General features: G+C 38.4%; 1 protein-coding gene across 1 annotated transcript; it reads right to left on the reverse strand.

Moving 5' to 3' along the window:
* Window positions 1-13,207: 13,207 nt before the first annotated feature.
* On the reverse strand, window positions 13,208-16,175 carry LOC121399958. Its single transcript, XM_041581997.1, has 3 exons — window positions 15,049-16,175; window positions 14,702-14,861; window positions 13,208-14,627 (listed from the first exon to the last, which is right to left on the reverse strand). Exons 1-3 carry the CDS (start codon window positions 15,314-15,316, stop codon window positions 13,745-13,747), a joined length of 1,311 nt encoding a protein of 436 aa, XP_041437931.1. The 5' UTR covers window positions 15,317-16,175; the 3' UTR covers window positions 13,208-13,744.
* Window positions 16,176-16,507: the final 332 nt, after the last annotated feature.

Raw genomic sequence — 16,507 nt, forward strand, 5'->3', positions numbered from 1 at the left:
CCAGTAGTCAACACAAATTCCACATTTCAATACAGGCTGGAAGCTTTATCAGGAAACCCCTTATTCGCTCAAATGACTAGGCACTAGGTTATTGTCGGGAGTGCACCCTATGTGTAAAAATTCCAAAAAGCTCAGAGAGGATAAGACACATACTAGTGGGGCACTTCAACTTTTCCATGTTTGGAGTTAAAACTTAACTTTTATTTATTCAGAATTGAAAATTAAAAACCTATTCATATCAGTTCAGCACCCTTAGAAAATTATTAAGGGGGTGATTCTTCTAATAAAGAATCATAATAATAATGCATATTTCAATTGAACTATAGAGATTTGGTCAAAGGTATCTGTATTACCTTATGTGCCCTGATAGGTGTGCATGCGGGAACAACACAGTGTTTCTGGGGCAGCTGGGGAGAGCAGGTCTGGGCCTGTGGGGGCCCATCTGTTTTTTTCCCGGTGTCCCGCTGGCCAATGTCCGACCCTGAGTGTGCCATCAGACTTAGGGCAGTGACTGTTTCCATTTAAGGAGTATAAAGGGAGGTCCAACCTTGGGTCAGAGCTCCCTTTAGCTCATAACAAGGTTACACTGTTTTAGCAACAGTATGTAGGTTTTAACCCCAAATCTTACTCTAATTGACTCTCAGAAAAATCTATGATCGTATGTTTTTATAACTTAATTTGCTAATTTCAAAACCACAAACAAATGCAGTCCATCCTTGCACTAAATGAAGATTTAAAAGCTAGTTTCATGATGTAATTAAATAAATTAAACATGAATTAGAAAACCTTTCACATTTGTTGATTTAATGACACTCTAAAAATAATTTGTGGTGTGATAAATTTGTATACATTGCTGTGTTCAAACAGCTGTTGATTCCCTATTCAAATTAATAAGTTGCCTAGATGAATGATAGCTGCTGTGTCAGACTATTGATTTGTTTTCTCTTAGGCAATGAGAAAGATTACGTAGGCTCAGCTGAAAGGGAAACTGATGTGCCATTTTATAAGTCTTTATAACATTAAACATTTTTAAATAGTCAGAGTCCAGATAAATGGTGGCAGTTTTCATAAAATGATGTGGTTTGGTATTATTTTATATTTTTAGTTGGAAGGGAATATATATATTTTGCACAATATCTAGTGTTGGTATAAATAACGCTTTACTGGGTATGTCTGTAATATGATTATGGATAAATACGCCATATCACATGGTGGGCATTATTATTATTAACATGTATTTATATAGCGCCAACATATTGCATAGCACTGTAAAGTAAATGTTATTATACAACTAAATCACATATAAATTATATACATAGAACATATGGAGTTACATACATTGCAATTTTACCCGTTTCGCTTCGCCAAAAATTCACCGACATCGAAATGTCGCCGACGCCCATTAAAGTCTATGGGCGTCAAAATTTTTTTGCCGCGTGTCTTTTTATTTTGACGCCCAAAGCCATATGTCTATGGGCGTCAATTTTTCGGCGAAACAAGGCTAAAAAATTGGTCCATCCCTAATCACAATCAATACCGGTACAAAAGATGAGGAAGGCCCTATGCAGAAAGAGCTTACACTCTAAAGGGAAGGGAGTAATACACAAGGTGTGGGAGTTGGCAAGATTGAATTAAGTGGGTGAGAAATGTGGTAATGTATGTGGTGTTGCGTTTGGTAGTTAAGCAGAGTGATGGTAGGCTTCTTGAAAGAAGTGTGTTTTAAGAGATTTCTTGAAAGCAGAAAGGTTGGGAGAAAGTCGGACAGACTGCGGGATAGAGTTCCAGAGGAGAGGTGCAGCCCTTGCAAAGTCTTGCATGTGAGGAGGTAATGAGAGAAGAGTTGAGTAGCAGGTCAGTAGAGGAGCGTAGTAAGCGGTTGGGTAATTTGGACCATACCATATGTCAACTAAAATGGCATTTAAACATTTGAAAAAAAGAGTAGGATTGTATACAAATTAGGGATGTACCGAATCCAAGATTTGGTTTGGGAATTCAGCCAGGATTCTGCCTTTTTCAGCAGGATTCAATTTGTATATGCAAATTATGTTATAGGGTAACCCTTTTAAAATAACAAAGTAGTATAAAGGTGATCCTTTTATTGGCTAACATATAATCATAACAAGCTTTCAGAACATTTTAGTTCCTTTTTCAAGCTGATAACAATGAAGCTGTGGTGTTCTCTGGTATATATATCAAACATTCAGCTCATAGGTCAAATGACCAACAAAAAGGAATATCAATCTATGTGTGAGGTTTCAAAGTCTTTTATGAGGGGATTTGCAAGAGACAAGCAGATAAGGTACAAGATAATGTGGGTCAAATAGGCTGAGTATAAATTAGGACTGAATTATTGTAGTGTAGAGTAGAATCAAAGGAATTCCATATGATCTCTTAGTCCAGATCCACACATGTTTGTATTTCTGACCTAGTGCAGTCCATTCTTAGTTCACATAATTAGCCATAAATCCAAGGCCCAGATTTAGTCCCTTCTCCAGAGAATTTAAAGTTTCCATTAATTTGTATTCCCACACTTTTCTATCAATCTGTTTTAAAATTGCCCTTAAGAACCCAAATTCTTAAATCCTTTATGAAGTGATGAGGGGCATTGAAATTATTTCCTATTGGTGTATCCACTTTTTTATAGGTTACAGGGAATCGGTGGTGTGTATTTCTCTTTCTCAGACTTTGCCCCATCTGTCCTATATACAGTCCCCCTGTTTTGCAATTAGTGCATTGTATTAAGTATACCATATTGGATGTAGTGACCATGGATGCTGTATTCCTCTAGTGTTACATAGTTACATAGTTACATAGTTAAATTGGGTTGAAAAAAGACAAAGTCCATCAAGTTCAACCCCTCCAAAAGAAAACCCAGCATCCATACATACACCCATCCCTACTTTTAATTAAATTCTATATACCCATACTAACTATAGAGCTTAGTATCAGAATAGTGTGTCTGGAATTGTATGTAATTTATCTGAAGTCAGGATGAGTGGTCAGGTTTTGCATTGTTTTTTGCCCCAGCGGTATGTTCCATTTTTGGTGGGGTGCAATAAGGCACTTCTTGTTGGTTGGGAGGCTGTCTGAATGCTAGGAGTGATGGCTCTGGGAATATGCTTTTGAGCCTCTCGTCCTTATGAAGTGTACCTTGTAGATCTCTGGCTGTTTTTCTAAGGGTCCTTAGTTGTGTATTGTATGTGACCACTAGGGGAACACGATTTATTTCAGGTTTTTGTTTATACTGTAGAAGGTGACCTCTGGGAATCCTGGTGGCTCTATGAATGTATTGATCTACAATCATGGCGTTGTAGCCCCTGTCGATGAAATCTGCTTTGAGTGTTTTGAGGTGGCGGTTCCTTTCACCAGTGTCTGAACATATACGATTATATCGTAAAGCCTGGCTGTAGATTGTTGAGTGTTTAGTGTGGTCAGGGTGAAAGCTGTCATACATTAGATATGATGGTTTGTCTGTTGGTTTTCGATATATGGTGGTTTAAATAGCATTTTCCCTGATGTGAATGGTTGTGTCCAGAAAGTGGATGTGAGTGGGAGAATAGCTCATTTTGATAGTTGAATGAAAGTCTTGAAACTGTTTGTGAAACTGAATAAGTTCTTGTTCAGTATCTGTCCAGATTATGAATATGTCATCTATATAGCGACGGTATGTCAAAGACTTGGTGTTGCAGGTGGAGAGAAAATTATCTTCTAGTTTTGCCATGAAGAGGTTGGCATATTGGGGTGCAAAGCGTGGACCCATACTGGTTCCCATCCGTTGCAGAAATACTTCCTGGCCGAAAAAGAAGCAGTTGTGTGTTAATGTAAACTCAATCAGTTGTACAACTGCTTGGGATAGTAGGTCATGCTTTTCCAGAATTTTTTTGCAGGCATCTATACCATCCTTGTGTGGAATGCTTGTATATAATGATTCAACATCCATTGTTACCAAAATGGTATCCTCCAGAAGTGGTCCTATGCCTGCAAGATTGTTTAGCAGATCAGTTGTATCTTGTAAATAGCTTGTTGTTCCCCTTACAACAGGTTTTAAGATCTGCTCAACCCATCTTGATATGCCCTCTGTCAGAGTGCCAATCTCAGATACTATAGGTCGTCCAGGGTTACCTTTTTTGTGGATTTTAGGAAGCATACAGAAGGTGCCTGTTTTGGGATTCTCTGGTACCAAATCTACCAGATTTGATTGTGTGGCTGGTAGTGTCTTGATTAAGTTGTTTAGTTCTTTCCTATAGGCAATTCTGGGGTTAGTATCTAGTTTAATATAGTGATTGGAGTTTGATAACTGTCTGTGGGCCTCTGTGATGTAGTCCAAAGTGTTCATAATGACTACTGAACCCCCTTTATTTGCTGGTTTGATGAATTCCATATGATCTTTTAGGCCAGGTCCACACATGTTTGTATTTCTGACCTAGTGCAGTCTTCTTAATTAGAATTAGTCCACATAAATAGCCATAAATCCAAGCCCCAGATTTAGTCCCTTCTCCAGAGAATTGAAAGTTTCCCTTAATTTGTATTCCAACACTTTTCTATCATTATCTGTCTTAAAATTGCCCTTAAGAACCCAAATTCTTAAATCGTTTATGGAATGATGAGGAGCATTGAAATAATTTCCTATTGGTGTATCCAGTTTTTTATTGGTTACAGTGAATCGGTGGTGTGTATTTCTCTTTCTCAGACTTTGCCCCGTCTCTCCTATATACAGTCCCCCTGTTTTGCATTTAGTGCATTGTATTAAGTATACCACATTGGAAGAAGAACAGTTGTAGTGACCATGGATGCTGTATTCCTCTAATGTGTCTAGAATTGGTAATTTGTCTGAAGTCAGGATGAGTGGTCAGGTTTTGCATTGTTTTTTGCCACAGGGGTATGTTGCATTTTTGGTGGGGTGCAATAAGGCACTTCTTGTTATTAGTGACTTATGGTTGGGAGGCTGTCTGAATGCTAGGAGTGGTGGCTCTGGGAATATGCTTTTGAGCCTCTCGTTCATATGAAGTGTACCTTGTAGATCTCTGGCTGTTTTTCTAAGGGTCCTTAGTTGTGGATTGTATGTGACCACTAGGGGAACACAATTTATTTCAGGTTTTTGTTTATACTGTAGAAGGTGACCTCTGGGAATCCTGGTGGCTCTATGAATGTATTGATCTACAATCATGGGGTATTTTCCATTTTTGGTGGGGTTCCTGTTGTGTGGAGGTGTCAGAACAGTTGTAGTGACCCCAAATTGTTCATGGCAAAACTAGAAGAGCACTACCTCTCCACCTGCAACACCAAGCCTTTGACATACCTCCGCTATATAGATGACATATTTATAATCTGGATGGGATATGCAAATTAGGGACGGGAAATCACATAACTTTTTGTCACAGAACAAGGTACAAATGTTTTTAACATTTTTTTTCCACCTTTCCCCTTCCCGTCCCTAATTTGCACATGCCAATTAGGATTCGGTTCGGTATTCGTCTGAATCTTTCATGAAGCATTTGGGGATTTGTTGAGTCCCAAATAGTGGATTCGGTGAATCCCTAATAGAAAAGTATATTTATGTACATAAGTTATGATAACTGCTGATGATTGATGAAAATAGACTCAATATGAGATGGTCTAATTATTTGGGGTCTTTCTGGGTAACAGGTTTTTGGATAATGAATGCCATAGTATAGCCCAGCTCCCCCCTCCCCTGCATGTGTGAGACGTAGAAAGTGCACACTCTGTGACACCTTGCAGGGAGCGGGAGTGCACATAGACAAGCAACAGTAATAAGCGGCTGTGGTAGAAACAAGGGTCTACACCAGGGGGTAGACGATAGAAGAAGTATGTGCCTAGCGCCCCCCTCCGTTGCACCCTAGGTACATGCCTCTTCCGCCTACCCCTAATTCCGCCCTTACCCCAATCCACACCTGGCCAAGCTTGCTGCACCAATTTGTATACCCACGCTGTATCTGCCCCTTCTATCATGTCATTAAAGGTGGCTGGGCAAATGCACTGCCACATCTGTTGTGGGACTTGGAACTAGGGTTGCCAGCTTTCCTCCCAACTAACTCTGGGCGGGGTGGACTGTGATGTAGTGGGAGATGGGCCGTGACGCAACAGGGCAGGATGTGATGTATCGGGCGGGTTGTCATGTCAGGGGGTGGGGCTATGACATAGTGATTGGCGATTGGCTTAACTTCGTGTCAATTTTAGGGAACCGTAATTCCTAATTTGGAAAACTGGGCAGGCAGTTTTGATGTGGACAGCCCTTCAAAAAAACGGGCAGTCCGGGTCAAAACTGGACAGGTGGGAACCCTACGGGGAACAAGACAGAGAGATTGGAGAGCAGATTCAGCCTTCAACATCACTACTGCAGTTGCAATCTCTATCTGCCTTACACTGCACAATTTACATGACCACCACACCATTTAAACCTACACTACGGAACAACCCTCTGAATATAACATTTACACTGAAATGTTGATCCTTGTGATTTTTTTATTTTTAACCCTTTGCCTGCCAATCACGTATGGCGTACGTGCTGGCAGGCAAATGCTCAGGCTACCAAGAACGCACATTGCACGTTCTTTAGCAGCCAAGCTATTCTCTCTGTGTCAGTGGGTTTTGCTGCCTCCACAGAGAGTGGGAATGGAAGACAGCCTCCTAGGCATTCATTTTTACTTCTAATTGAAGTGGGTCAATACTTAAGCCTTTAAATATGGCAGGGTCCATGTGTATTTATAGGCATTTAAGTTAACCCACTTCATAGCTTTAGTGTTGCTATAGACAAATTTAGCCATAATTCAAAAAAGGGAAGTTTGTGTTTATCATCCATCGGGCATTGGCAAGTGCTTTATGGTTTTTAGCAAGATGTAGGAGGATGTTGTCAGAAAACATAGAAATACTGTTTTTAAGTGGGCCCGCACTGAGTCTCTCTACCTCCAGGTAGCATATACTAAACTCCATGGGCACATTAGCCATCGCAAGTGGTGAGAGGGGGCTCTGCTGGGTACCATATGTGACCAAAAGTGTAGGGAAATGTCACTGTTAATCTCTTCCTAAACTGGGTAGTAGGAGCATATTTAAATACATATTTTATTTTACAATTACTTGTCTAGCAATATGTAATGTCTCTGTAAGAAATGTTTGTACATGTCAATTCAGGTAAAGAATTGTAATGTAATGAGCCATCTCCAAAATCTCCACTGCAATCCTCCCAGAAAAAACGAAGATGTGAAGGGTTACTACAAATGAGTTATCATTGATCCTGAATAAACAATCATGCAAATGATTATTATTGTTTAGCCTCTGTGCTCAGTGATTGTAAATAACTAAGTCATTCTCAGTTTATGGCTAGTATATTGATGTGTGTGCTTCAACCACCTCACAAAATTCCCTTTCGGTCAGAGTGCAGAGCAGTGTACAGACCCTTGCCATGGGCGAAATATACAGCAGAAGAGAGAAAAACTGCAGCACCTCTTATTTGAAAAATGTGAAAATTTATTTCAATTGGTCAGTAACCAACAGGCAACGTTTCGGGCCTGGTCTTGAGAAAGGGCAAGACCAGGCCCGAAACGTTGCCTGCTGGTTTATGACCAATTGAAATAAATTTTCACATTTTGCAAATAAGAGGTGCTGCAATTGTTCTCTCTTCTATGGCTAGTATATTGGCACAGGGAAGATATATTTTGCAATCAGGGGTGTATGCATGGCCACCATGAGATGGGGATTGAAAAAATAAGCCTAAGACCCATAAAAAAAAGTGAAGCTTCAGTCCTGTACATGATGTAAGATATAAAAGGTTATTTACAAATGCCTTAAAAAAAAAAAAGCATTGAGCCTTTATATGGTCATGGAAGTCACTGGAAGTCATGGAAGTCACTGGTAACTTCTAATTTTTCATCATACTTTATAGTAGGGGTACATTATATATCGTGCCACAATAACTCCACATGTGTTGCACACTGACACCATATCAATAAAATCATGCTTGTGTCATCCCAGCCTACTTTACTCCCTATAAGCCTCTATTTTAAAGTTACCCATTCATAGGCCAGATTTTGCTTCATTATTTGGTGTCATGCCACTAAGCAGGTGCAAAGCCTGATATGGTTTGGTGCATAATCCCATGTATATGCAAATAGGGATAAGGATGTTATAAATCAGACTGGATTTCGCAAAGATGCGATAATAACCAGAGAGTCGGGCAGAGAAGGGAACTTGGGGTAGGTGACAGAGGAGGTACGTGCCTGGCGCCCCCCCAGCTTTGCACCCAAGGCACGTGCCTACTCTGCCTACCCCTAATTCCGGCCCTGCCATATACTGCTATATCCATATACTGCTATTTATCTATTGCAACTCCTTATTCTGGTAATTCTGCTTATATCCCTACTTGTATCTGTTAACCCCAATAACTTTTGTCTGTTAGGCCTACTCTACTTTAGTGCTTCTGATAAATATCTCAAACACACATCTGTGTCCACTCCTCAGTGAACAAGAGATATTTTTATAGCCCCAAACTTGGTTCTGGTGTCTGTAAAGTTCTGCCCTTTGATAGCTGATTAATTGATTAAATAGTCAACTAGGCTCTGTTTTTTTTTATTTATTTTTTTCCAATCAGCTACATTTACATTTAGGCCCAGCATAGGGGATGGCACTAGTGTCAGGGGCAGTTATACAAGGCAGTTCGACAAGGCATTGACAAGGCAAAAGGAACTGGATTCCCCTGCAATCAACAGTGAACCATCTGGGATAAGAAGAAAACAGATCTGTTTGTACCTGCTAGTTTGTTACTTCTTACTCCAAAATGCTTTATGCAGTATTTCTCCTCCTTTCACTGTCATGCTTCATAAAACATTTTGCACCACCTCCCCCATCAAGTCCCAGTTCTATACAAATCTCAGCCTCTCTACTTTCCTCTCCTTCCCTCTCCACACATGAAGTTTTTAAGTACTCTGTTTAGCTATTCCAGGAAACTCCTCTTTTTCATACAAACTACGGGGTAAATTTATCAAAGAGTGAAGTTCCGCCACTAGAGTGAAATTCCGCAGCTCACAATTCATTTCTATGGGATTTTGAAAGGCTATTTATCAATGGGTGAAAGTGAAAGTTCACCCTTTCATAAATACGCTTTTAAAAAACCCACTCTAGTGGTGGAACTTCACTATTAACTTCACTCTTTGATAAATATACCCCTATGAACTTAGTGAGAGCAGGATGTCTATCTTTCCTTTATATTGCTGGCAGTTAGGGACATTTCCCCAAACCCTGGCCCTTACCCCATCCCAGTTATATCACGGCCATGAGCTCCTCCTCTTTGGTGAAAATTCCAACAGTACAGAACTCTTATTCCTATACCCAAAAGCCCAGTTAATCTTTCCTGTGCTCTCTGGAATGCCAGATCTGTTTGCAATAAACTCATCGCTTTACTTCTCCTACCGACACTGCCTCACCTGTTGCCCTGTCCCATGGGGGCCTACACCTTACTCAAACTCCCAGGCCTGGTAACAGACCTTGAGGTGGGGTAGGTTTGCTTCTCTCTCCCCGCTGTACTTTTAAAGTTCTTCCACCTGTTCCTTCCCTATCATTCTCCTCATTTGAGGCTCACTGCATTAGGCTCTTTTCTCCTTTTTCACTCTGCATTGCTGTCATATATTGACCACCAGGACCAACTGCACAATTTCTGGACAACTTTGCTGCATGGCTTCCTTACTTTCTTTCATCTAACATCCCATCCATCATATTAGGTGACTTTAATATACCCATTAACAACCCTTCTGTCTCTAAACTTCTATCACTCACCTCCTCCCTAGGCTTATCTTTGTGCTCGGACTCCCCCTCTCACTCCAATGGTAATGCTCTAGATCTCATATTTACCAGACTCTGTTCTACCACCAATTTTACTAACTCACCATTTCCCCTTTCTGATCACAATATTATATCCCTATTAGAAGGAGGGATATGGATTTAAAGGTATTTTTTAAATGTGTGCATATGAGTAATATCCCTGCAGTAAACACCAGCCATTTGGTTTTTGGTGTGCTACCACCATAATGTGGATATGGTCTTAAAAGTTCTTGTGGTAAAATGGGTATGGTGGGAAAAATTCTGGCCCTCGGTACCACAGAAGTTGGACAGCACTGGTAACTAAATGAATAAGATTAACTTTGTACACTTGTCAAATTTTGAATTACATTTGATGCTTACAGCTGTTATATATTAACAGATGTAACTTCATGCAAATATCGTATGCTACTTTGAGTCAAGGGGCATTGTTTATACTTTAACATTTGTATAAACTAGATTATAATAAAATACATTATGTTATTTGATCAACTTTGCTGAGTTTTAAATTAAAGACAATGCTAAAAAGTATCTACTTACACACGGGCGTTTACTTATGCGTTTTTCAAACGCATGTTGAGTGTGTTCAAATTTCCATTTGCGTTTATCTGCGTTTTTTTAGACGCAGTTATATGCGTTTTATATGCGTTTTGTGTTGTCTCCTCTTTCTGTAAACGCATGTGCGTTTGTTGAATGTATAAAATTCCATGACCTCAACTTTCTATTTCCTGTGACTTTTGACCCTCAGATTCAGTTTGCTCTATAAACTATGGATTTATATGACATATTGAATTGTTTTCTCCAAGCAACATGCTTATTTTTTCTTTGTTTTAGGAAGAAGAGGATTGTCCCAAGGAAGGCGAGAATGTGGGTCCATCCTTTAATCTCCCAGAGATTTTCTAAGGGTCATTTTCATACTTTATTTCATGAGCTAAGAAAATATCCACCTAAATTTTTGGAGTTTACTCGTATGTCTATTATTGATTTTGATGAGCTTCTACAAATCCTGCGCCCTAGTTTACAAAAGCGTAATACAAATATGAGAAGATGCATTCCTCCAGAGGAGAGGCTGCTTGTGACCTTGAGGCAAGAAGAAATTATTTTTCCTGACATGTAACATCAACCTTTATATTTGAAACCGCTTACTTTGTACTGAAGACCTTCTCAGATTTTGTTTTTCCATCTATATGAACTGAATAATATTAGAATTGATTAACCAAAAAGGCCTCATAAGAGGATATTTTGCAGGAAAGTAACAGATCATTGTTAAAAGATAAATGCTTCAAAAGATATCCTTTACAAATTAAATTTCATTGAAATTTATGTGACAATATAATTGTCTACATCATATTAAATAGTATGTAAGGCTGCACCAAATTATTGAACAATATATGTCTATTAATATATCTATTAATTTTATTCCAACCTATCTTTTTTTTTTAGATTTCTTGCTACAGGGGAATCACTGTCCTCCTTACATTTTCATTTTTTGCTTGGTAAGATGATAGTTTGTTCGATCGTCCATGAAACATGCAAGGCAATATGGTTGTGTTTGAAAGAGCAAGTTATGCCTGAACCCAACACACAAATGTGGGAGGGTATTACAGAGAACTTCTACAGAACCACTCAGTTTCCCAACTGTCTTGGAGCACTAGATGGGAAACACATCCGTATACGCAAGCCACCAAGAAGTGGATCAAAGTTTTTTAATTATAAAAAATACTTTTCCATTGTTTTATTAGCATTAGTTGACAGCAATTATAAGTTCATTGCAATTGATGTTGGTGCATATGGCAGCACAGGTGATTCCCGTATTTTTAAAAATTCTGTTATGGGCCGCCACATCACAAGTGGCAGAATGAAATTTCCAAATCCAAAGTGTTTACCTGGAGGTCAAATTGCATTACCACATGTTTTAGTTGCTGATGAAGCTTTTGCAAGTTCTCAAAATATCTTAAAACCATACCCACAGAGAGGGCTTGATATTCGCAAACGGGTATATAACTATAGGCTGAGTAGAGCACGCAGAATGGTAGAGTGTGCTTTTGGAATTTTAGCCAATAAATGGCGCATTTTACATACCTCTATGCAGCTGGATGTGAAACATGTGGATATGGTCATTAAAGCATGCTGTGTGCTACATAATTTTCTAAGATTAAAAGACAGATATTTTAGTTTTGATGATATGTGTCATAATTTGACTGATGTTCATTGCCATGCTACTCGCTCTACTATACATGCCCTTCAGATACGAGATCATTTTGCAGATTTTTTTCTTTCTCCCGAAGGTGAAGTACATTGGCAATACCACAAAATGTAAAAAACATGTTCCTAAGCTGTACACATGAGTTACAATAATTGTCGTTTTGTTAACACACAGACATGATCTTTATTGTGTGTTTATATTTCATCTGTATTCTGTAATTTCTTAATATTCTGTATGTTGTTTTGGTTTAACAATACAAAAACCAGTCAAGACAATAAATGCTGTAAAACAAGAATGTTTATTCACATTTTAGTTAAACAATAAAGAAAAGTATTGTCACCACAGGCTGTTTATTTGGTTATACATTTCGTAGGCGGAGGAGTGTGCGCACAAAGCACTTGAAGCACCCATAGTACACAGTACTGATGACACAATCAACACTGAAGGGAGGGGGGAGGACAGAGTAGCGCTATCGCAGAACCCTTCTGAAAGACACAGGCTAAGCAGATTTAAGTGTGGTATAGTCACCTATTTGGCCTTACTTAACTCTGTCACAGAATTATTGTTGACGAATGTATATTATCAAAATTACTAATATGTGTGCAAGGAATAATTGCGAATGTGAACCTCCCCTCTAACTATTATGTAACAAATGTAAAGGTATATGACCTTTATATAAAACAAATAGACACTTGATTACAATGCCTTCAAAAACAGCCATTTACAACCCAAAACAAACATTTATCCCCACTATACTTACTCCATCAATGTGTGTGTGTCTATCCTCTATTCATGTGTGACTTAGCTTCACTATTTCACACTAGTAAAAAAAAACTTTATTTGCACCCTTTGCCTACAACATAAATTGTCTGCCAGGCAGCTCATAACAGTCCAGCACAAACATAAGGTACAACACAAAGCATAAATTATGCATAAAGAGATGCAACCATAAGTGAATGACACTGACAGTACAGTTGTTAGTGGCTGAAAGATTTGGAATTAAAGAAGAATTCACAGGCACTCCGAGGCAAATGCAAGCAGGGACAACCCTTGCGTGTTTACTAGCAGAAAACAGCAACGTTTTCGGCGATAAAACACCTTTGTCAAGCATGCTTGACAAAGGTGTTTTATGGGCAAAACCTTGTTGTTTTCTGCTAATAGACCCGGAAGGCTTGTCCCTGCTTGCATTTGCCTCGGAGTGCCTGTGAATTCTTCTTCGAATCTGTTTTAGAGGGTGCCGATCCCTCTATCGCCTATTCACCAGGCGTTCATTACACAAGGGTAGGGTCTGCGAGCAGTGCTTTGTATCCTGGAAGATTTGGATATCATAATGCTACTTATGCCATTGTTGAAATCAAAAATATAACACATTTAAAAGAATGTATCATATAAAGTATTGTTGAAATTTACACACTTTCTAGCAAAAACATTGAAGAGTAGTATATGTGAATGTCTTGAACCAAAAACTTTCAATATTGCACATAAATCTAAACATTACAGTTCACATTTACAAATTATATGTATTACTCAACAACATCAACTCCAAGATCACGCAGAAATGAATATTTCTTACACACCGAATTAGCATTATAGTCTGTCTCCTGACAAGAAGAAACATTCTCTGCAGATGGTGGTCTGCTTAAATTAGCAGTGTTTGTGTTAACATTTAGGAATGACTCTGTTGTTTGATTCTCATTTAAAGGGTTTGCATTAATATGTCCTGAAAGGTTGTTTTGTAAAGGAAGTTGCCTGATGCTGCACTGACAAATTCGGTGGGTTTGTTTGCAATTTATCTACTTGTGATTGCAGTGGAATGACATGCATTGGTATATTGTGCTTCAGGAGTGGTGGCTGTGTGTTGTTTTCAAAGGAATGGTGAGAGGTTTGTGCTTGATACTGCCTGTTGGTTAACTGTTGTGTGTAAGGATGAGGGTTAGAGTTTTGCAAAACATTTACTTGAGGATGGTAAGTTGGATAGGTTGATGACTGAATGTTTGTTTGCAATGTGTTTTTAGTATAGTTTGGCATTATCACACTATGAAACTTGGAAAATGAAGGTTGTTCTGTACACATCTGGTATGGTACACTGTAATCATATGTGTTCGAGTATATTTGAGGCCCTGCAACTGGAGGAAGTGTAGAATACTCTTTTGGTCTATATTCTGGATTAACAGAACTCTTAATAAAAGTATCTATACAATTAAGGACTGCAACTTTCATCTGTAACAGCTTGTTTTCAGGAACCTGCCTAATGTGAACAATCAAGCTTTTAGCAAAGCAAGTTGCTTCATCATCATCACATTGTATAGCTTTAGCTTTCTGATGTTCATGTAATTCGTTCTGTAAATTATTTAAAATACTCAGCACATCTTGAAATGATTCGTCAGCAGAATCAGATTTACTCTTTTTGCGACAACCAGCATTTTTAGGTGAAAGAATTTTTTTTGGAGGATTTGCCTTCTTTGCAGAATTTTCTGGTTCAGACCTTTCAATATCTAACGGGGAAGGTAGTGAGTATTCAGTTTCCTCTTCCTCATCTAACCCACCAACAGCGCACATCTCTGAAGAATTTTCCTCAAGGTTAGTTGAAGTTCTAAAGTTCAATGGACAATATTTGTAATAAAGATGTTGTCAACAAAATGTATTAAAGGCCAAAAAAATACTTACTCTCTCACTTCTACTGTCTTCTGTAAAAACATCAGTTCCTTAAAATATGGATGAGTTTTCAAACTCTGTGGTGACGATCCACTTTTTGTACTGTTTGAAGCTTGAAAATCTTTTCGGAATCGATCACGTATAGACCGCCAACGAGTCTGAATTTCTTTTTCTGAAATAATAAACAACATTACACCCAAACACACACAACATACACACACAGATATTGACACATGCAAACACATAGAGAGAGGCACAATCATTTACATACATACATAGCATAAAAACATGCACAGAAACCATATACAGTACATCTACAATAAAAACAAGTATGCATTTGTTTGTTAAATAATCATTACCTTTTAATTTTTGCTGAGTTTCAGTCAAGCTCTCCCAATCCATAAATACATCCTTACATATATCTAGCCATGCTAGCTTGCGTTTATAGCGATCATGATAACTTGATAAGCTGGAGTCGTAGACCTCTGGATGCTTTTCTACTGCATGTATTAATTCTTCAAGGCCCATTTTAGCACATAGTCCAAAATACACTTTGCAGAAAATTACCTGGTCAAACAAACAATACAAATGAACACTCAAAATAAAAGAACACAAATGGCACAACATTCAAACACACAATACATGCATCTTGCTATAACATACCCAAATTCCCTAGGATGGCAGAAGAACACGACAATGCCACTTGAATCTCTGCACACAATGCAACAACAACTCACTGCGCAGCAAATAAGCTCCAAACCAAAACGAGCCTTGTTGAAACTGGTTCTACATTTACTCCTGCGCCACTTCCTGTTTTTAGTACTTCCGGATTACACTCGAATAAACGCATCAAAAAGGTTGAAACAAATGCTTCAAAACGCAAGTTTCGGCGCTTATTTGCGGTTCCATAGACTTATACGGTGTTCTAAACGCGCGTCAAGCGCAAAGAAATGCAACATGCTGCGTCTCAAAAAACGCAATGAAGCGCAAATGGAGTAAAATGCAACTCTGAGCGCACATGAGTACAACCAGGTAGAAAATAATAGAATCAATTAGCGAATGCGCTCAGATGCGCTCAGACCTGCGTCTCAAACGCACATCAAACGCAGCCAAAAACGCCCGTGTGTAAGAGCCCTACTTATTCATAGTTTTCTTTACAATAAAAAAAAATATGTTGTATTACTATTAACACATAATATTCAATGTTAATCCTGATTAAAATTACGAAAAAAAAGAGTTGCTTGTTGCTACCATATTAGTGATGCTGTAAGTGCTATTAACTTGATGCAATTTGTGACAAAGTTTGGCTCAGTGATTAAGAATCTTTATAGCAAGCATATTATTATGTTGATATTGGTTTTATCTGATCTGCTTGACGCCACAATATTCTCATCACTCTATAAAGCAGCATCCTCTTCAGAGTCAATGAGATCTTATTGTCATCTTCACGCTTGTATTTATTCATGATGAAACCATCATCATTTATCTTTCTTTGAAGGGATGCAAGAAATACAGCTCACCAAATGTCATAAGTCTTTATTATTATGAACATTGGGTTCAGGCAAAGTATATGAAAAATTGCCCAAGTCAATGTAAGTCATTTATTAAGAAGCTTCAAGCACAACAATGATTCTGTGTTTGCATATAATTTAAGAAAGGGTAATTTATGCCAGCTTCTCTTGCTTTTATCTCTCACCTTTCCTTCTCTATTTTTTCATTTACAGGGGATGGCTAATGGGATAAAACACAGTGACTTTTTATATATAAAATAAAGTGCATATGCTTAAAGGTATCTACCTGCAAACGTGTAATAATTTA

Source organism: Xenopus laevis, chromosome 2L (assembly GCF_017654675.1).
Source record: "Xenopus laevis strain J_2021 chromosome 2L, Xenopus_laevis_v10.1, whole genome shotgun sequence".
In the NCBI taxonomy this organism is placed as follows: domain Eukaryota; kingdom Metazoa; phylum Chordata; class Amphibia; order Anura; family Pipidae; genus Xenopus; species Xenopus laevis.

Excerpts from the sequence above, each read along its gene's own strand:
- LOC121399958 (XM_041581997.1), bottom strand. The coding sequence starts at position 15,316 with ATGTTGTGCCATTTGTGTTCTTTTATTTTGAGTGTTCATTTGTATTGT. Across the intron at positions 14,862-15,048 it reads AACTCAGCAAAAATTAAAAG|AAAAAGAAATTCAGACTCGT; the intron begins GTAATGATTATT and ends TTATTATTTCAG. Across the intron at positions 14,628-14,701 it reads AAGACAGTAGAAGTGAGAGA|AACTTCAACTAACCTTGAGG; the intron begins GTAAGTATTTTT and ends ATTGAACTTTAG.